Below are 22,696 nucleotides of genomic sequence, written 5' to 3' on the forward strand. Positions count from 1 at the left end.
TTACCAGCACCCACACATAGAGAGAAAGCCTGTGAGTCCCTCTTACCAGCACTTGCACATAAAGAGAAAGCCTGTGAGTCTCTCTTCCCCCACTGACACATAGAGAGAAAGCCTGTGACTCCCTCTCCCCCCCACCCACACAGAGTGAAAGCCTGCAAGTCTTTCTTCCCCCACCCACACATAGAGAGAAAGCCTGTGAGTCACTCTTACCAGCACTGGCACATAGAGGGAAAGCCTGTGAGTCCCTCTTCCCCCACTCCCACATAGAAAGCCTGTGAGTCCCTCTCCCCCCACCCACGCATAGAGAGAAAGCCTGTGAGTCCATCTTCCCCCACCCAGAGAGAGAGAGCCTGTGAGTCCATCTTCCCCCACCCAGAGAGAGAGAGCCTGCGAGTCCTTCTTCCCCCACCCACACATAGAGAGAGAGCCCGTGAGCCCCTCTTTCCCTACTCACACATAGAGAAAGCCTGTGAGTCCCTTTTCCCATACCCACACATAGAGAGAAAGCTTGTGAGTCCATCTTCCCCTACCCACACATAGATAAAGCATGACAGCCCCCTCTCCCCCATGAACAAACAATAATTGATAGATTTTTCTGTATGAGTTTATGTGCAAGGAGTACACAATCAGCCTGTGTGTGGTAAGAAAACAGGATTCACAGTCTGTGTGAGAGCGGGAAAGCCGAAGTCACACGCTTTCTTTGCGTGGACATGGGAAAGCAGAACTCACCAGCTTTTTCTTGCAGGTATTTTCTATATGTGGGCAGGGGTAGCAGAATCCACAGGGTTGTCTCTATGTGTTACTGAAGAAAGCAGGACTCACAGGCTTTTTCTGTTTGTGGGTGGGGCAAGCAGGACTCACAGGCTTTTTCTGTTTGTGGGTGGGGCAAGCTGGACTCACAGGCTTTTTCTGTTTGTGCCAAGCAGGGTAGTGGGTAGTAAGATAAAAATTAACCTTTAATAATATATTAAAAGAGCAAAAGGCTCAAAAAAGACAAATTAACAACACATATAAAACTAGTGGTCACCAGAAATTAGAGGATGGTTGATTATCGCACTCAACAATACGGTGACACAACAAATAAATATGAGAAAGGAACAATCTCACCGTTGGTTGGAGTACAGTTCTAACTCGGTCCAAATAGATTCCAAGTATCCCGGGGGCTTATCCAAGGATGCAATCCACAGAGGAGATGTTACACAAGGCGGGGGAAACCAAATGTCCCACACAATACCCCAAATTATATCTCATGTGTGATCAGGGGGAATCTATTGCACATGCCCATTAATGCTCCAGGAAGCAGGACTCGCAAGCTTTCTCTCTGTGGGTAGATAAGCAGGACTCACAGGCTTCCTCTCTGTGGGTAGATAAGCAGGACTCACAGGCTTTTTCTCTGTGGCTAGATAAGCAGGACTCTCAGGCTTTCTCTCTCTCTGGGTAGATAAGCAGGACTCGTAGGCTTTCTCTCTGTGGGTAGATAAGCAGGACTCGCAGGCTTTCTCTCTGTGGGTAGATAAGCAGGAGTCGTAGGCTTTCTCTCTGTGGGTAGATAAGCAGGACTCGCAGGCTTTCTCTCTGGGTAGACAAGCAGGACTCTCAGGCTTTCTCTCTGTGGGTAGATAAGCAGGACTCGCAGGCTTTCTCTCTGTGGGTAGATAAGCAGGACTCGCAGGCTTTCTCTCTGTGGCTAGATAAGCAGGACTCGCAGGCTTTTTCTCTGTGGCTAGATAAGCAGTTCTCACAGGCTTTTCTCTGTGGCTAGATAAGCAGGACTAGCAGGCTTTTTCTCTGTGGCTAGATATCCAGGACTCGCAGGCTTTTTCTCTGTACACAGGGAAAACAGGACTCACAGGCTCTCTTTATCTCTTGATGGGGGAAGCAGGACTTATGGGCTTTCTGTATGTATAGGTGAGGGAAGCAGGAGTCAGCGGCCTTCTCTATATGTGGGCGGGGATAGCAGGACTCACAAGCTTTCTATTTTTGGGCAGGGGAAGGACTTGCAGGCTTTCTTTATATTTTTGCAAGGGAAACATGTTTCAGTCATTCTTTTGTGTGTTGGTGGGAGAAGCAGCACTTACAAGCTTTCTGTTTGTAGACATGGGAAGTAGCACTTACAAGCTTTCTGTTTGTAGACATAGGAAGCAGGACTTACGTAGAGACATGAGAAGCAGGACTTACAAGCTTTGTCTCTGTGTCAGGACACTTGGGCCCTAATTCATTAAGACTTATTTGGCAAATGAAGATATGGGGAAGAAGTTTTATACCAGAAAACTTGCAAAAACACCTTGACAACATGGGTTTTTTGGCTTCATTAAAATGTGGGTGAGGACAGCAGGACTCACAGGCTTTCTTGAATGGTGGCAGTAGTTACAGTGGGTACTGAAAGTATTCAGACCCCTTTAAATTTTTCACTCTTTGTTTCATTGCAGCCATTTGGTAAATTCTAAAAAGTTAATTTTTTTCTCATTAAAGTACACTCTGCATTTTTTCATCTTGACTGAAAAAAAAAACAGAAATGTAGAAATTTTTGCAAATTTATTAAAAAAGAAAAACTGAAATATCACATGGTCATAAGAATTCAGACCCATTGCTCAGTATTGAGTAGAAGCCCCCTTTTGAGCTAGTACAGCCATGATTCTTCTTGGTAATGATGCAACAAGTTTTTCGCACCTGGATTTGGGGATCCTCTGACATTCTTCCTTGTAGACCCTCTCCAGTTCCGTCAGGTTGGATGGTGAACGTTGGTGGACAGCCATATTCAGGTCTCTCCAGAGATTCTTAATTGGGTTTAGGTCAGGGCTCTCGCTGGGCCAGTCAAGAATGGTCACAGAGTTGTTCTGAAGCCACTCCTTTGTTATTTTAGCTGTGTGCTTAGGGTCATTGTCTTGTTGGAAGATGAACCTTCAGCCAAGTCTGAGGTCCAGAGCTCTCTGGAAGAGGTTTTCATCCAGGATATCTCTGTACTTGGCCGCATTCATGTTTCCTTCAATTGCAACCAGTCGTCCTGTCCCTGCAGCTGTAAAACACCCCCATAGCATGATGCTTCCACCACCATGTTTCACTGTTGCGATTGTATTGGGCAGGTGATGACCAGTACCTGTGTGGCGCCCTGCTGCGCATTGGTGCCACAGAACCCAGAAGGGTGCATGGATGGACTTCTCCACAAGAGGCCCTCACACATTCACACACCTCCACCCTACCACCTCAGACCAGCAGAGGGAGCCCGTTAGGGATATATAAAGGGAGGATGGAGTCAGGCAGCTTTAGTGTTCTGATAGGAACACAGCTCTGAGTGAGCAGAGAGTGTGCCAACGCTCAGAGAGCGGTGAAGACGCAGCACGCCAGCTGCCAAGTAGTGAGGGCCCCGAGGGTGGTCGACGCTGAGAGAAAAAGGAGAGTGGAGCTAAGGGGGCAGAGGAGCATCGTAAGCTCACCCCGATTTATATACCGGACACCGGGTCCGCGTCTACAGGGACTCCTTATACCCAGTAGGAACCACCGGAACCCCTGAAGAACTACAGGTCCCAGGTTCACCAAACACTGACTAAAGTACCAGGGATAGGAGTCACGGAGGTCCCGGCGTCCAGGGAGAGTGATCTCCAAAGAGAAGGCCCTACCACCAGGTCAGCAGGTGCAGAGAGAGAGAGAGTAACCAAGCTAGGCCCTGCTCCAGGCAGGCCAGAAGCTTAGAGAAATAAGCAACGGATCAGGAGGCCCTATACCCGCTCACTGGGGAGAGTCCAGAAGTGCGCCCTTCACCTGGAGTACCCTGGACCTTGCCAGCAGCATCACCAGTAAAGGTACTGAAGCTTACCCCCGTGTGAGTGTCCGTCCTTCCTCCGGGACCGTCCTGCCATCTCTCCCCTGCACCGCCATCCAATACTTCCCCCACGCTGCCCTGAGGCCCGCTCCATCTGTGGGGAGCCATTCCATCACAAGCTGCCCTACCATCTGCCTCAGAGGACTGTTGCAGCGCTGGTGATCCTCACCAGACACCACAGGTGGCGTCACGACAAATCCCCTATAAATATATTCCCCTTTTTGCACTGACCGCCCTGGGTCACGGACCGGGCCAGCCACCGTGATCTCCCCCAAAAGCATCCTCGGAACTGCGGCCTACCCGTTGAAGAAGGTAGGCTCCGGTTCACTAGGGGGGGCGCAACCATGGCCGACGACCAGCAAGCCGCCGGAGCATCGGTTAACGCTCCTGATGCCCAACCTGCGCCCGGCGCTGCACAGGCCGGAGCGGTCGCTCCACCAGCAGGGGTCATAACTCCGTTGATACCTATGGCCCTGCTGTATATTCCTGGAGCAAAGTGGTTCCCCCAGTATAATGGTAAACCAGACACACTGTCCGGATTCAAGAGGAAAATATGCGGCATACTGGATATGTATTCTATGACTGGCAAGCAGAGAGCCGCTGTAGTGTTAGGACAATTGACTGGTGCTGCTGAGCGAGAAGTTGAAACCTGGCCAGCCGCAGACCAAGAATCAGTGTCCATCATCTTTAAAAGATTGCAAACGGCGTTTGAAAACCGCACTGAGACAGATCTCCGGATGAGGTTCTACCAGTGTGTCCAGAAACCCGAGGACAGTAAGCCTGGCGCTTACAGGAGGCCCTGCGGGCCCTGAAACAGGTTAGTCCAGCCAGCATCCATGAGGAAAATAAAATGCTGATGGAACAATTCATCCGGGGGTTGAAGTCCCAAGAAGAGAGCAGAACTGTACGGTGGTGGGCCTTAGACCATCCAGATGCCACCTTTGACACCCTTAAGGACATGGCTATAAAGGGCCTGCTGCCCCTGGAAACAAGAGACACTGCTATCCAGCGTTACCAGGGTGGGGCCACCCCAGTGCCCGCAGGACCCACTGCTCCTCAATTGACGGCTGAAACAAGGATGCAAGCAGTGCCCCCTACCGAGCTGGACAGCTTACGCTCTGAAGTGCGCCAGTTAAGTAAAACCCTGGCCACTGTCATGAGCACCCTGCAGCATCAGATGGAGCCTGAGCCGGAAGGAAGGATGCTGCTAGCCGATAGCTCTGAGGATGTCCCCTAGATGAGAAGAAGGAGGACAACGCCACCCCGGAGGAGGACAACGCCACCCCGGAGGAGGACAACGCCACCCCGTGGGAGGACCAGCGACCAACGTCACCCTCCAGGAGAATTCATCTGCTACTGCTGCCAGAAGGCATGCCACACAGCGCAGAACTGTCCTTTAAACGAGCAAACCCTGGGGCCGAGGGCCGACACCCAGGAGTAGACCAACCAGGCCCATCAAACTGGTACCGCCGGTTCGTGGGAGGAAGACCTTTCCTGTCCATTGTGCTGGACGGCATCGCGACACCTGCCCTGCTGGACACAGGATCTCAGGTAACCATCATGCCTGATGTCCTCTACAAAAGGTTCTGGTCCATAGACGAACTTCACCCGCCAGATCCAAACCTTTCCGTGTATGCCTCTAATGGCCTCCCCCTTAACCTAGTCAGGGTTAAGGATGTGGCAGTAAAGGTGGGAAGAGTGGAACTGAAGGACCAGGGACTAATTGTAGTAGAGACTAATCCTGATGATATAGACTTGTATATGGTACTTGGCACAAATATTGTTAGTAACTGTTTGGGAGAAGTGTTGTTCTTGCTCCAACAGATGGCTGACACCGCCAGACCAGGGCAGAGGAGGGTGCTCCAGAAAGAGATCCGAGCCCTTATGTACCAGCAACAGGTAAAGCTATCAGGTGGTGAAATTGGTAATGTACGGGTGACAGACCCGATACCCATTGTGATCCCCCCGATGAGTGAGATGCTGATTTGGTGTAGAGCAGCAATAGGTCTTAAAGGATGGAGCTACCAGGCAGTAGTAAAGCCCCATAGCTCGGAGCATAGACCTACACTCTTGACTGCCAGAGGGGTGGTGGATGTACGCAATGGGATGGTGCCCGTACGCCTCCTAAACTATGGGGAGGACGAGGTTAGATTACCACGCTACTCCACTGTTGCCAAACTGTACACAGTAGATAACAACTCCATACACATGGCGGAGTCCTTAACCTCACCAGACGAAGTGGAGGACAATGACCCGGAGACTCAGGTGGAGGATTGGTGTCAACAGCTCCATGTTGGGACAGACACCGCTCCTGCCCATCAGAAGCAGTGTGTACACCGGGTGGTTCAGAAATACGAGCAGATATTCAGTAAACACCCACTTGACTTTGGGAGGATTAAAGGGGTACAACACCATATACCCACAGGTGACCATCCACCCATCAAAGAACGTTACAGGCCCATACCACCAGCACACTACCAGAAGGCGAAGGAGATGTTGCACGACATGAAGAAGGCAGGGGTAGTAAGGGATAGCTGTAGTCCCTGGGCAGCTCCCCTGGTCCTAGTCAGGAAAAAGGACGGAAGCATGAGAATGTGTGTGGATTACAGACAAGTAAATCGCATTACACATAAAGATGCATACCCTTTGCCCCGTATAGAGGAATCCCTGGCTGCATTAAAGTCTGCAAATTACTTCTCCACCCTTGACCTCACTAGTGGGTACTGGCAAGTAGCTGTTGCTGAGGAGGATCGGGAGAAGATGGCCTTTATCACCCCGATGGGACTCTGCAAGTTCAACAGTATGCCGTTTGGACTCTGCAACGCCCCCGGAACGTTCCAGAGATTGATGGAGTGCTGCCTGGGACACCGCAACTTCGAGACTGTACTGCTATACCTGGATGACGTGATAGTGTACTCCAAAACGTACGAGGACCATTTGAAGCACCTGGCAGAGGTATTTGAGTCGCTGTCCCGGTATGGGATGAAGCTGAAGCCCTCCAAGTGCCACCTGCTCAAGCGAAAGGTACAGTACCTGGGGCACATCGTCAGTCCAGAAGGAGTAGCACCGGACCCGGAGAAGGTCACTGCCATCCAGAAATGGCCGGAGTCGAAGAGCCTCAAGGAGGTACGTCAGTTCCTGGGACTAGTCGGGTATTACCGGAGGTTTGTGAAAGACTACACCAAGAAAGCGGCGCCTTTGCAAGATCTCCTGGTAGGACAGTCCGGGAGAGTCAGAAACCTCCCGTTCCACTGGGGTAAGGAGCAAGCTGAATCCTTTGAGGTGATGAAGGGGATCCTGACCGGCGAAGAGATCCTAGCCTACCCTGACTACAGCCAACCGTTCCTGCTGTACACTGATGCCAGCAACGAGGGATTAGGAGCTGTGTTAAGTCAGAAGCAGAATGGCCGAGAGAAGGTGATCGCCTATGCAAGCAGGAAGCTCCGCCCGACCGAGAGGAACCCAGAGAACTATAGCAGCTTCAAGTTGGAGTTCCTGGCCCTGGTCTGGGCCATCACCGAGCGGTTCAAGCACTACCTAGCCTCCAGTAAGTTCACTGCCTACATTGATAATAACCCCCTGACTCATCTTGAAACAGCCAAGTTAGGAGCCATGGAACAACGATGGATGGCTCAGCTGTCAAACTACCAGTTCACCATTAAGTACCGGGCAGGCCGCAAGAATGCCAACGCCGATGCCCTGTCCAGGATGCCTCACCAGTCGGACACTGAAGAAGAAGTGGATGACCTGGAGGAGATTGAGCTACCTGTCTTCCACCGTAATGGAGTGGTCCACGAGCAACAAGCCTCCAGGAGGGATCGCGGTAAGACGTTAAACCCTTTGCCTCACCACAGCTTGAAGGAGACCCAGGACAATGACCCGGTTGTCAGCCGTATCAAAGAACTGATAACCCAGGACGGTTCCTCCCTGGAGAAGGATGCGTCTCCCCAAGCCAAGCAACTGTGGAATGAGAGAAGCCGGCTGTTTATCTATAGAGAGAAGCTGTGCCGAAGGTACGTCAACCCGAGGACCCATGAGAAGGTATGGCAGATCGTAGTGCCTAGGACGGACATCCAGATGGTGTTGGAGGCCTACCACGATCAAGCGGGGCACTATGGCTGGAAGAAGCTAGAAACCCTGCTGAAAGGTCGGTTTTATTGGGTTGAAATGCGCAGTTCCATAGAGAGATGGTGCCGGGATTGTGGACCCTGTAGCCTCAGAAGAAAAGACTACAGCAGCCAGAAGGCACCCCTGCAACCCATCAAGACAACTCGACCCTTGGAGATCGTGGCCCTGGATCATGTCAAGCTGACGCCCAGCAGGTCAGGATATTCCTATGCCCTGACCATGGTGGATCACTACTCCCGGTTCCTGGTGGTCGCCCCTGTCAAAGATCTGACGGCAGAAACTGCGGCGAAGACGTTTCAGGCGTACTTCTGCAGGCCCCATGGATACCCGGAGCAGGTGCTGACAGATCAAGGCACTGCCTTCGAAGCCGAATTGTTCAAGGAGTTCTGCCATCTGTACGGATGTAAGAAGATCCGGACTACACCGTACCACCCCCAAACCAATGGGTTATGTGAAAAGATGAATAACATCGTCATCGACCTGCTGAAGACCTTACCGCTAGAAGAAAGAAACCAGTGGCCCGACGAGCTACCTGACCTGGTAGATTTGTACAACCACATACCTGTGAGTTCCACCAATTGTACTCCAGCATATCTCATGCGAGCAAGACCCGGAAAGTTGCCCATGGACCTGGAGCTTGGTGTAGTAGAACCCGAAGCAGATATGCCCACTGAGGACTGGGACACGACGCGACAGGAACAGTACAGGAGAGTACAAGCCTGTGTCGAAGACAGTCTGAATAGGGTAAGAGACAAGCAGGAAGCACAGTACAACAAGAGTGCACCAGCAGAACCCTTAGCACCTGGAGAAGTCGTGCTAAAAAGATAAAGAAGAAACCACAAACTTGATGACCAGTGGGAGAGGGAACCCTACACTGTGTTAGATTCAAGATTTGATAACAGGAAGACCTGTTTAATTACCAAGGACGGAGGAAGAACAACTGCAACGGTATCTAGAGACCATCTGAAGTTGTGTCCAGGTCTGCTAAAGCCCCAGGAAGAAGTGCCTCTCACTGTACCGGAGGAGCCTAAAGAAACAGTAATACATACTGAATTAGGAGATTTCCCGGCAGATTGGCCCCAACCAGGAGGAGCAGTGATAATACCTGTGATGCATTTCTACCAACAGCCAGAAGACCCTCCACAGCAAGTAGAACCTGTAAGAGCCCCAGAAGAGCCTGCTCAAGAAGAATCCCCGGAAGAAGGATCCCCGGTTGGAGCAGAGCAAGAAGGCCCAGCCAATGGTACACTTGCCAGTCCCATAGAGAGGTTAAGGCAGTTTTACAATCTCCCCGCACGTAGAACTGACAGGGTAGCAGACGGTGCAGACACAGCTACCATCCACACTCCCGTACTACGCAGATCAACACGTAGCACCAAAGGCCAGGCCCCTGTCAGGTTCAGTGAATAAGTAGAAATACCTATAGTATAAATAGTTGCCCCTGGGGTATGTTATTCTAGTGTGATTTTCATGTATTTATTTATTGGTTTCAGCTTATGGTGGATAATTTATATGAACATCAGTTACCCGTAAGGGTATATATATAAAAGACTCAGTGACTGAGGACTGTGAGCAGCCCAAAAACTGTCCTGTACATAGTTGCACTCCCTGGAGTGCCCTTTTAAGCGACCACTGAACAAAAACCCGTTTGGCGTGGCGGAAGACGTGGTCCAGCACCTGGATCGCCTGTGCCCTGTAGCCACGCCCAGGGCCTACGTTGGGGGTTTTCAGGCGGGTCCCTCATGTGCCTCATGTTCTTTCACCGGTGAAATGGACACCATTAACTTGTAAGACTCTGAGGACGCTCTATATTTGCATATATTTATTATGTTTTTACACCTGTAACGTTCAAGAGATGTGCCTCCCATAAAGGGAAGAGTTATTGTTAACCTGTTTTGAAAATGCTTCAGTCCAGGAGTACGGAGTTTTACTAGGGGGTAATGTGGCGCCCTGCTGCGCATTGGTGCCACAGAACCCAGAAGGGTGCATGGATGGACTTCTCCACAAGAGGCCCTCACACATTCACACACCTCCACCCTACCACCTCAGACCAGCAGAGGGAGCCCGTTAGGGATATATAAAGGGAGGGTGGAGTTAGGCTGCTCAGTTTGAGTCCAGAATTAGTGAGTTTCAGTTTAGTGTTCAGATAGGAACACAGCTCTGAGTGAGCAGAGAGCGTGCCGACGCTCAGAGAGCGGTGAAGACGCAGCACGCCAGCTGCCAAGTAGTGAGGGCCCCGAGTGTGGTCGACGGCGAGAGGAAAAGGAGAGTGGAGCTAAGGGGGCAGAGGAGCATAGTAAGCTCACCCCGATTTATATACCGGACACCGGGTCCACGCCTACAGGGACTCCTTATACCCAGTAGGAACCACCGGAACCCCTGAAGAACTACAGGTCCCAGGTTCACCAAACACTGACTAAAGTACCAGGGCTAGGAGTCACAGAGGTCCCAGCTTGTAGGGAGAGTGATCTCCAAAGAGAAGGCCCTACCACCAGGTCAGCAGGTGCAGAGAGAGAGAGAGTAACCAAGCTAGGCCCAGCTCCAGGCAGGCCAGAAGCTTAGAAAAATAAGCAACGGATCAGGAGGCCCTATACCCGCTCACTGGGGAGAGTCCAGAAGTGCACCCTTCACCTGGAGTATCCTGGACCGTGCCAGCAGCATCACCAGTAAAGGTACAGAAGCTTACCCCCGTGTGAGTGTCCGTCCTTCCTCCGGGACCTTCCTGCCGTCTCTCCCCTGCACCGCCATCCAATACTTCCCCCACGCTGCCCTGAGGCCCGCTCCACCTGTGGGGAGCCATTCCATCACAAGCTGCCCTACCATCTGCCTCAGAGGACTGTTGCAACGCTGGTGATCCTCACCAGACACCACAGGTGGCGTCACGACAAATCCCCTTTAAATATATTCTCCTTTTTGCACTGACCGCCCTGGGTCACGGACCGGGCCAGCCACCGTGATCTCCCCCAAAAGCAGCCATGAGGCCCTGCTGCTGAGTACCCCATGGCCCTGGGGGCCCGTCACCTGTATTCTCCACACATTCTCCTCTTAGAATTATCACCAAAAAGTTCTTATTTCTCATAGTCTGGGAGTCCTTCACGTGTTTTTGAGCAAACACTATGCAGGCTTTCATATGTCTTGCACTGAGGAGAGGCTTCCGTCTGGCCACTCTGCCATAAAGACCTGACTGGTGGAGGGCTGCAGTGATAGTTGACTTTGTGGAAATTTCTCCCATCTCCCTATTGCATCTTTGGAGCTCAGCCACAGTGATCTTGGGGTTCTTCTTTACCTCTCTCACCAAGGCTCTTCTCCCACGATTGCTCAGTTTGGCTGGACAGCCAGGTTTAGGAAGACTTCTGGTGGTCCCAAACTTCTTCCATTTAAGGATTATGGAGGCCACTATGCTCTTAGGAACCTTGAGTAATGCAGAAATTATTTTATAACCAGATCTGTGCCTTACCACAATTCTGTCTCTGAGCTCCTTGGGCAGTTCCTTTGAGCTCATGATTCTCATTTGGTCTGACATACACTGTGAGCTGTGAGGTCTTATATAGACAGGTGTGTGCCTTTCCAAATCAAGTCCTATCAGTTTAATTAAGCACAGCTGGACTCCAATGAAGGAGTAGAACTATCTCAAGGAGGATCACAAGGAAATGGACAGCATGTGACTTAAATATGAGTGTCTGAGCAAAGGGTCTGAATACTTATGACCATGTGATATTTCAGTTTTTCTTTTTTAATAAATTTACAAAAATTTCTACATTTCTGTTTTTTTCAGTCAAGATGGGGTGCAGAGTGCACTTTAATGAGAAAAAAATGAACTTTTTAGAATTTACCAAATGGCTGCAATGAAACAAAGAGTGAAAAATTTAAAGGGGTCTGAATACTTTCCGTACCCACTGTATATCGTTTTTTTTCTTACATAAAAATACTGAATGGAATCAAGGAATATTATATGTCCCCCACCTGCAGACTATGCTGCCCTCAGATTAGAGACCTGACGAACCTTCTCGTTGTGGAACAAGTCACCTCTAAGTGAGGTTATCGGGGTGGACATAATTAGAATAAAGTGGGATTGTCAGTAATACATCATGAAAGAATCGCACTTGCATCAGGAGGAATTGTTGACTTGCATGTGTGTATATTTCCATCCTGAGCCATTAATTTGCAGTTTTTCCTTTGTAGACTGTTGTCTAGTGTATGATTGTCTTTGTGTTGGGTCATTCAGCTCTGGCTTTGCTTTTTGTGTCTTTGCCTTCCATTACGTGTTGTGGTATATAGCTATTTCTTCTATTTCTGTGCTGCTGTGTTGTTGTTGCTATTGTGCGCTTGTCTTGTGTTGTTACGTTTTATTGTGCTTTTTATCTTTTTTTTATTTTCTTTTTTCTTTTTTGTAAATCCCGCACTGTCCATGTGCTGCATTACACTAAGTGTTACCATATTGTGCTATTATGTAGTTGTGTAAAACTTGAGTTGTGTTATCACAGGGCCCAGGCAGCCTGGACAGGAGGAGGACGCTGACCCCACTTGCTCTAAGAGAGCGGTACAGCCTTCTGAATGACAGCACAAGGGGTGAGACAGCGGGTATAATAGGTGGGCACACTGGGCATACGGAGTATGACGTTGGTGAAAATATATGTGAGTTATAAGTGCGGGAGAGATTGAAAATCCGGTTACATTACCGTCCAGCGCTCTATATGAATGCTAATAATATCGGGAAGTTACCAAGACAATTTTGGTCAAAATTTTACAAAAGTTGGGTAAGGAAAAACCATACATTATAGCTATCATTGTCCAGCCTTGGAAAAACATGGTTGCACAGGTTCTGTATGATATTACTTTAATAAAACTGAGTCGCAGTACCAGACACAACCCATAGACAGAAGTGGCGCCCTTTCTGGTAGAAAGTAGCCATATTTTTCTGATTTCAGGCAACCCTCTATAGCTAAAAATAAGGCCTCATGATCTGTTCAGATATGTAATGTTGCACCATTAATAATCTATGGGCCCAAATATGAATATAGTTCACTAAGAATAGACAAAAAGATAAAAACCTGGAAGTGAATCGTTATCAATATTGGTTCATTATGACACCTACATAAGTGATAGGAACAATAGGATTTGGGTGTATGTGGGCAAATCAAGGAGGTAGCTAGGAAATAATCCGGGACAGGTTGGGGTAGTACATTTTATATGTAGTAATATATCTCTTTGCACCACTCTGCCTTATTTTCCTCCTCACTACATGTATCTTTGACTTTTTCGCTCTGATACTCACATCTACCATCTACAACCATAATTTTTAATCAGTAGCGAAATGAAGGTTTTCTACCTTATAAGCACTACCTAGTTTGTATGGAAGAATATCCTCATAATGTATACTGTAACATGGCACCTTATGGTGGCGCATGCAGTACTCATGATACAGAACCACAGGGACTCCATGTGCCTCTGTACAAGCTTTGTAAGCCCAAAAATAAGTCCTCACATGGCAATAGTTGTTCATTTTCTTTTAGTTTTATTTTTAATAATTATTGTCATGCGAGTCCCGTTTCACTGTTATTTCACAGTCTATTCTTACATTTCTATCTCAGTCCCATTTCCTGTCTTACTAAAGTTCACTCTTGCTTTTCTCTCACAGTCTCCTTGTTCTTTTCTCTCACAATCTGCTTGCTCTGTCCACACAGCCCACTTGGTCTGTCCTCTCATAGTCCCCTTGTCCTGTCCTCTCAACTTCCTCTTGTACTGTTCTCTCACAGTCCCCTTAAATTGTCCTCTCACAGTCCCCTTGTTCAATGCTCTCACAATCCCCATGTTCTGTCCTCTCAAAGTCCCTTGTTATGTCCCCTCACAGTCCCTTTGTTCTGTTCTCTGACAGTCCCTTTGTTCTGTTCTCTGACAGTCCTCTTGTTCTGTCCTCCCATAGTCTTGTATTCTCAACGTCCCCTTGAACTATTCTCTCACCGTCCCCTCTTGTATTCCTCTCACCGTCCCCTTGTCCTGTCCTCTCACCACCCCCTTGTACTGGCCTCTCATAGTCCTTTGTCCTATCTAACTACAGTCAAATCTTGCTTTCCCCTTACAGTCCCCTTATATTGTCCTCTCACAGTCCACTTGCACTGTCCTCCCATAGTTGCATGTCCTGTCTTATTACAGTTCCTTCTTGCTTTCCTCTCAGTCCCCTTGTAGTGTCCTCTCACAGTCCCCTTGTAGTGTCCTATCACAGTCCCCTTGTAGTGTCCTCTCACAGTCCCCTTGTCCTGTCCTCTCAACTTCCCCTTGTACTGTTCTTTCGCAGTCCTCTTGAATTGTCCTCTCACAGTCCCCTTGTTCTGTGCTCTCACAATCCAGTTATGTCCCCTCACAGTCCCTATGTTCTGTTCTCTCACAGTCCCTTTGTTCTGTTCTCTCACAGTCCCCTTGTTCTGTTCTCTTACAGTCCCCTTGTTCGGTTCTCTTACAGTCCCCTTGTTCGGTTCTCTCACAGTCCTCTTTTTCTGTCCTCTCATAGTCCCTTTGTCAGTCCACACAGTCCCCTTATCTTTTCCTCTCAACATCTCCTTGTATTGTTCTCTCACAGTCCCCTTGAACTATTCTCTCACAGTCTCCTTTTTCTGTCCTCTCACATTCCCCTTGTAGTGACCTCTTACAGTCCCCTTGTCTGGTCCTCTCAGTCTTCTCTTGCTTTACTCTTATAGTCCCCTCTTGCTGTCTTCTTACTGTCCTCTTGTTCTGTTCTCTCGCAGTCCCCTTGTACAGTCCTCTCATAGTTCCTTTGTAGTGTCCTCACACAGTCCACTTGTTCTGCCCTCTGCCAGTCCCCTTGTCTTGTCCTCTCACAGTCCTCTCTTGCTTTCCACTTAGACTCCTTGTACTGATCTCTCACAGTCCCCTTGTTTTGTACTCTCACAATCCCCTTGTTTGTTCCTCTAAAAATCCCCTTGTACTGATCTCTCACAGTCCCTTTGTTCTGTCCTCTCACTGTCCATTTGTTCTATCTTCTCACAGTCCATTGTTCTGTACTCTCACAATCCCCTTACTGTCCTCTCACAGTCCCTTTGTACTGTCCTCTCACAGTCCCCTTTTGATTTCCTCATACAGTCCTCTTGTCCTGTCCTCTCACAATCACCTTGTACTGTCCTATCACAGTCACTATCTAGTGATTTGTTACAGTCCCCTCTTGCTTTCCTCTTATACTCTATTTATCTGGTCTTCTCACTGTCCACTTGTCCTGTCCTCTCACAGTCCCCTTGTTCTGTTCTCTCACTGCCCTTTTATAGTGTCCTCTCACAGTCCACTTATTTTGCCCTCTCACGGTCCACTTGTTCTGTCCTCTCACAACTTACTTTGTTTTCTCCTCTACCTGTCCCCTTGTCCTGTCCTCTCACAGTCCCCTTGTCCTGTCCTTTTATAGTGTCCTCTGAAAGTCCACTTGTTCTGTCCTCTCATAGCTTACCTTGTTTTCTCCATTCCCTGTCCCCTTGTCCTATCTTCTCACAGTCCCCTTGTCATGTCCTCTCACAGTCCCCTTGTCATGTCCTCTCACAGTCCCCTTGTCATGTCCTCTCACAGTCCCCTTGTCATGTCCTCTCACAGTCCCCTTGTCATGTCCTCTCACAGTCCCCTTGTCATGTCCTCTCACAATCCCCTTGTCCTGTTCTCTCACTGTCCTCTTATAGTGTCCTCTCACAGTCCACTTGTTTTGTCCTCTCACAACTTACTTTGTTTTCTCCTCTACCTGTCCCCTTGTCATGTCCTCTCACAGTCCCCTTGTCATGTCCTCTCACAGTCCCCTTGTCATGTCCTCTCACAGTCCCCTTGTCCTGTCCTCTCACTGTCCTCTTATAGTGTCCTCTCACAGTCCACTTGTTCTGTCCTCTCACAACTTACCTTGTTTTCTCCTCTATCTGTCCCCTTATTCTGTCCTCTCACAGTCCCCTTGTTCTGTACTCTCGCATTCCTCATGTTCTGTCCTCTCACAGATCCCCCTGTTCTGTTCTCTCATAGTCCCCTCTTACTTTCATTTCAGTCTCCTTATTTTGTTCTCTCACAGTCCCTTTGTAGTGACCTCTCAGAATCCCCTCTTACTTTCCTCTTACAGTCCTCTTGTGCTTTCTTCAAAGTCCTCTTCTTCTGTCCTCACAGACTCATTGTACCGTACTTTCACAATCCCCTTGTACTTTCATCTCACAGTCCCCTTGTCCTGTCCTCTCACAGTCCCCTTGTTCTGTCCTCTCACAGATTCCCTTGTTCTTTCCTCTCACAGTCCCCTTTTTCTTTCCTCTCACCGTCACCTTTTTCTGCACTCACAGTCGCCTCTTGCTTTCATCCTACAGTCCCCTTGTCCTGTCCTCTTACAGTCCCCTTGTCCTGTCCTCTTACAGTCCCCTTGTCCTGTCCTCTTACAGTCCCCTTGTCCTATCCTCTTACAGTCCCCTTGTCCTATCCTCTTACAGTCCCCTTGTCCTATCCTCTTACAGTCCCCTTGTCCTGTCCTCTTACAGTCCCTTTGTCCTTTCCTCTCAGTCCCCTTGTTCTGTCCTTTCACAGTCTCCCTTGTCGTGTCCTCTCACAGTCCCCTTGTTCTTTTCTCTCTCAGTCCCCTTGTTCTTTTCTCTCTCAGTCCCCTTGTTCTTTTCTCTCAGTCCCCTTGATCTTTTCTCTCACAGTCCCCTTGTTCTTTTCTCTCACAGTCCCCTTGTTCTTTTCTCTCACAGTCCCCTTGTTCTTTTCTCTCACAGTCTCCTTGTTCTTTTCTCTCACAGTCCCCTTGTTCTTTCCTCTCACAGTCCCCTTGTTCTTTCCTCTCACCGTCGCCTTTTTCTGCACTCACAGTCCCCTCTTGCTTTCATCCTACAGTCCCCTTGTCCTGTCCTCTCACAGTCCCCTTGTCCTGTCCTCTTACAGTCCCCTTGTCCTGTCCTCTCACAGTCCCCTTGTCCTATCCTCTTACAGTCCCCTTGTCCTATCCTCTTACAGTCCCCTTGTCCTGTCCTCTTACAGTCCCTTTGTCCTTTCCTCTCAGTCCCCTTGTTCTGTCCTTTCACAGTCTCCCTTGTCGTGTCCTCTCACAGTCCCCTTGTTCTTTTCTCTCTCAGTCCCCTTGTTCTTTTCTCTCTCAGTCCCCTTGTTCTTTTCTCTCAGTCCCCTTGATCTTTTCTCTCACAGTCCCCTTGTTCTTTTCTCTCACAGTCCCCTTGTTCTTTTCTCTCACAGTCCCCTTGTTCTTTTCTCTCACAGTCTCCTTGTTCTTTTCTCTCACAGTCCCCTTGTTCTTTTCTCTCACAGTCCCCTTGTTCTTTCCTCTCACAGTCCCCTTGTTCTTTCCTCTCACCGTCGCCTTTTTCTGCACTCACAGTCCCCTCTTGCTTTCATCCTACAGTCCCCTTGTCCTGTCCTCTCACAGTCCCCTTGTCCTGTCCTCTTACAGTCCCCTTGTCCTGTCCTCTTACAGTCCCCTTGTCCTATCCTCTTACAGTCCCCTTGTCCTGTCCTCTTACAGTCCCTTTGTCCTTTCCTCTCAGTCCCCTTGTTCTGTCCTTTCACAGTCTCCCTTGTCGTGTCCTCTCACAGTCCCCTTGTTCTTTTCTCTCTCAGTCCCCTTGTTCTTTTCTCTCTCAGTCCCCTTGATCTTTTCTCTCACAGTCCCCTTGATCTTTTCTCTCACAGTCCCCTTGTTCTTTTCTCTCACAGTCCCCTTGTTCTTTTCTCTCACAGTCCCCTTGTTCTTTTCTCTCACAGTCCCCTTGTTCTTTTCTCTCACAGTCCCCTTGTTCTTTTCTCTCACAGTCTCCTTGTTCTTTTCTCTCACAGTCCCCTTGTTCTTTCCTCTCACAGTCCCCTTGTTCTTTCCTCTCACCGTCGCCTTTTTCTGCACTCACAGTCCCCTCTTGCTTTCATCCTACAGTCCCCTTGTCCTGTCCTCTCACAGTCCCCTTGTCCTGTCCTCTCACAGTCCCCTTGTTCTGTCCTCTCACAGTCCCCTTGTTCTTTACTCTCACTGTCTCCTTTTTCTTTCCTCTCACCGACACCTTTTTCTGCACTCACAGACCCCTCTTGCTTTCATCTTACATTCCCCTTGTCCTTTCCTTTCACAGTCTTTGTTCTGTCCTCTGACAGTCCCCTTGTTCTGTCTTCTTGCACTCCCCTTGTTCTGTCCTCTCACAGTTCCCTTGTCCTTTTCTCTCAACGTCACCTTGTTCTGTACTCTCATAGTCCCCTCTTGCTTTCATCTTACAGTCCCCTTGTCCTGTCCTCTCTCAGTCCCTTTTCCTGTCCTCTCTCAATCCCCTTGTCCTGCCTCACAGTCCCCTTGTCCTGCCTCTCACAGTCCCCTTGTCCTGCCTCTCACAGTCCCCTTGTCCTGCCTCTCACAGTCCCCTTGTCCTGCCCTCTCACAGTCCCCTTGTCCTGCCCTCTCACAGTCCCCTTGTCCTGCCCTCTCACAGTCCCCTTGTCCTGCCCTCTCACAGTCCCCTTGTCCTGCCCTCTCACAGTCCCCTTGTCCTGTCCTCTCACAGTCCCCTTGACCTGTCCTCTCACAATCCCCTTGTTCTGTCCTCTCATTGTCACCTTGTTCTGCACTCACAGTCCCCTCTTGCTTCACAGTTCCTTTGTTCAGTACTCTCAAATATTCCCTTGTCCTGTCCTCTCACATATTTCCTTGTCCTGTCCTCTCACAGTCCCCTTGTTCTGTTCTCTCACAGTCCCCTCTTACTGTCCTCCTACAGTCCCTTCTACTGTCCTCTCACAGTACCCTCTCCCTTTACTCTCAGTCTTGTGTTGCTTTGCTCTCACAGTCCCTTCTTCTGTCCTCTCATAATCCCCTCTTCTGTCCTCTCACAGTCCCCTCTTACTCTGTTTTCACTTGCCATTTTACTGTACTCTTACCGTTTTTCTTACTTTACTTTCATAGCGTCCTCTTACTCTCATCTCTCAGTCCTTCTTACTGTCGTCTCAGTCGCTTTTCCCCTGATCTTACAGTCCACTTTATTGTACTCTCATATTGCCCTCTCACTGTGTTCTTACAGTGCCCTGTCACTCTTTTTACTTTCCAGCATCACTCATTTATGATAGTATCTCATAGTTTCTTATATCTCCAATGTCTTTTCTGATAATCCCATCTTTTCAAAATCCCCAATTTCTTGTCGCAGTCCACTTCAGTTTCTTACCAAGGACTTCTTATTATCTTAGCATCTCAAAGGGGATCTTGGGGACACACACTGTATATTGATGGGCTATCCTTGTTATTTACTCTCTCTTACTCTGTTCTTATACTCTCTTACTCTGTTCTTACATGCTCTTTTACTCACACTCTTACTCTGTTCTCACACTCTTACTCTGTTCTCACACTCTTACTCTGTTCTCACACTCTTACTCTGTTCTCACACTCTTACTCTGTTCTCACACTCTTACTCTGTTCTCACACTCTTACTCTGTTCTCACACTCTTACTCTGTTCTCACACTCTCTCTTACTCACACTCTTACTCTGTTCTCACACTCTTACTCTGTTCTCACACTCTTACTCTGTTCTTATACTCTCTCTTACTCACACTCTTACTCTATTCTTACACTATTACTCTGTTCTTACACTATTACTCTGTTCTTACACTATTACTCTGTTCTCACACTCTTACTCTGTTCTCACACTCTTACTCTGTTCTCACACTCTTACTCTGTTCTCACACTCTCTCCTACTCACACTCTTACTCTGTTCTTACACTCTTACTCTGTTCTCACACTCTCTCCTACTCACACTCTTACTCTGTTCTTACAGTCTTACTCTGTTCTGACACTCTTACTCTGTTCTTACACTCTTACTCTGTTCTCACACTCTCTCCTACTCACACTCTTACTCTGTTCTTACACTCTTACTCTGTTCTCACACTCTTACTCTGTTCTCACTCTCTCCTACTCACACTCTTACTCTGTTCTCACACTCTTACTCTGTTCTCACACTCTTACTCTGTTCTTACACTCTTACTCTGTTCTTACACTCTTACTCTGTTCTCACACTCTCTCCTACTCACACTCTTACTCTGTTCTTACACTCTTACTCTGTTCTCACACTCTTACTCTGTTCTCACACTCTCTCCTACTCACACTCTTACTCTGTTCTCACACTCTCTCCTACTCACACTCTTACTCTGTTCTTACACTCTTACTCTGTTCTGACACTCTTACTCTGTTCTTACACTCTTACTCTGTTCTCACACTCTCTCCTACTCACACTCTTACTCTGTTCTGACACTCTTACTCTGTTCTTACACTCTTACTCTGTTCTTACACTCTTACTCTGTTCTCACACTCTCTCCTACTCACACTCTTACTCTGTTCTCACACTCTTACTCTGTTCTCACACTCTCTCCTACTCACACTCTTACTCTGTTCTTACACTCTTACTCTGTTCTTACACTCTTACTCTGTTCTCACACTCTCTCCTACTCACACTCTTACTCTGTTCTGACACTCTTACTCTGTTCTGACACTCTTACTCTGTTCTGACACTCTTACTCTGTTCTTACACTCTTACTCTGTTCTCACACTCTCTCCTACTCATACTCTTACTCTGTTCTCACACTCTTACTCTGTTCTCACACTCTCTCCTACTCACACTCTTACTCTGTTCTCACACTCTTACTCTGTTCTCACACTCTTACTCTGTTCTTATACTCTCTCTTACTCACACTCTTACTCTATTCTTACACTATTACTCTGTTCTCACACTATTACTCTGTTCTCACACTCTTACTCTGTTCTCACACTCTTACTCTGTTCTCACACTCTTACTCTGTTCTCACACTCTCTCCTACTCACACTCTTACTCTGTTCTTACACTCTTACTCTGTTCTCACACTCTCTCCTACTCACACTCTTACTCTGTTCTTACAGTCTTACTCTGTTCTGACACTCTTACTCTGTTCTTACACTCTTACTCTGTTCTTACACTCTTACTCTGTTCTTACACTCTTACTCTGTTCTCACACTCTCTCCTACTCACACTCTTACTCTGTTCTTACACTCTTACTCTGTTCTTACACTCTTACTCTGTTCTCACACTCTTACTCTGTTCTCACACTCTCTCCTACTCACACTCTTACTCTGTTCTGACACTCTTACTCTGTTCTGACACTCTTACTCTGTTCTTACACTCTTACTCTGTTCTTACACTCTTACTCTGTTCTTACACTCTTACTCTGTTCTTACACTCTTACTCTGTTCTTACACTCTTACTCTGTTCTCACACTCTCTCCTACTCACACTCTTACTCTGTTCTTACACTCTTACTCTGTTCTCACACTCTTACTCTGTTCTCACACTCTCTCCTACTCACACTCTTACTCTGTTCTTACACTCTTACTCTGTTCTCACACTCTCTCCTACTCACACTCTTACTCTGTTCTCACACTCTCTCCTACTCACACTCTTACTCTGTTCTCACACTCTTACTCTGTTCTTACACTCTTACTCTGTTCTCACACTCTTACTCTGTTCTCACACTGTCTCCTACTCACACTCTTACTCTGTTCTCACACTCTTACTCTGTTCTTACACTCTTACTCTGTTCTCACACTCTTACTCTGTTCTTACACTCTTACTCTGTTCTTACACTCTTGCTCTGTTCTCACACTCTTACTCTGTTCTCACACTCTCTCCTACTCACACTCTTACTCTGTTCTCACACTCTTACTCTGTTCTTACACTCTTACTCTGTTCTTACACTCTTACTCTGTTCTCACACTCTTACTCTGTTCTCACACTCTCTCCTACTCACACTCTTACTCTGTTCTCACACTCTTACTCTGTTCTTACACTCTTACTCTGTTCTTACACTCTTGCTCTGTTCTCACACTCTTACTCTGTTCTCACACTCTCTCCTACTCACACTCTTACTCTGTTCTCACACTCTTACTCTGTTCTCACACTCTTACTCTGTTCTTACACTCTTACTCTGTTCTCACACTCTCTCCTACTCACACTCTTACTCTGTTCTTACACTCTTACTCTGTTCTCACACTCTCTCCTACTCACACTCTTACTCTGTTCTCACACTCTTACTCTGTTCTCACACTCTCTCCTACTCACACTCTTACTCTGTTCTCACACTCTTACTCTGTTCTTACACTCTTACTCTGTTCTCACACTCTTACTCTGTTCTCACACTCTCTCCTACTCACACTCTTACTCTGTTCTCACACTCTTACTCTGTTCTTACACTCTTACTCTGTTCTTACACTCTTACTCTGTTCTCACACTCTCTCCTACTCACACTCTTACTCTGTTCTTACACTCTTACTCTGTTCTTACACTCTTACTCTGTTCTGACACTCTTACTCTGTTCTCACACTCTTACTCTGTTCTCACACTCTTACTCTGTTCTCACACTCTTACTCTGTTCTCACACTCTTACTCTGTTCTTACACTCTTACTCTGTTCTTACACTCTTACTCTGTTCTCACACTCTCTCCTACTCACACTCTTACTCTGTTCTTACACTCTTACTCTGTTCTGACACTCTTACTCTGTTCTGACACTCTTACTCTGTTCTTACACTCTTACTCTGTTCTCACACTCTCTCCTACTCATACTCTTACTCTGTTCTCACACTCTTACTCTGTTCTCACACTCTCTCCTACTCACACTCTTACTCTGTTCTCACACTCTTACTCTGTTCTTACACTCTTACTCTGTTCTTACACTCTTGCTCTGTTCTCACACTCTTACTCTGTTCTCACACTCTCTCCTACTCA

General features: G+C 47.9%; 1 protein-coding gene across 24 annotated transcripts in view; it reads left to right on the plus strand.

Annotated features, from left to right (window-relative positions):
• Positions 1 to 22,696, plus strand: part of ANK1 (ankyrin 1) — a 312,183-nt gene that overhangs the window by 248,803 nt on the left and 40,684 nt on the right. For 16 of the 24 annotated variants that reach the window (XM_073653979.1, XM_073653987.1, XM_073653985.1 and 13 more), the window contains one exon: positions 12,433 to 12,538. In XM_073653979.1, coding sequence (XP_073510080.1) covers positions 12,433 to 12,538 — 106 coding nt within the window. The remainder of the gene's footprint in view (positions 1 to 12,432; positions 12,539 to 22,696) is intronic. The other 8 variants (XM_073653986.1, XM_073653982.1, XM_073653984.1 and 5 more) reach the window with 1 other exon arrangement.

Source organism: Phyllobates terribilis, unplaced genomic scaffold (assembly GCF_046119375.1).
Source record: "Phyllobates terribilis strain yellow unplaced genomic scaffold, ASM4611937v1 Scaffold_11__3_contigs__length_659146591, whole genome shotgun sequence".
Classification (NCBI taxonomy): Eukaryota; Metazoa; Chordata; class Amphibia; order Anura; family Dendrobatidae; genus Phyllobates; species Phyllobates terribilis.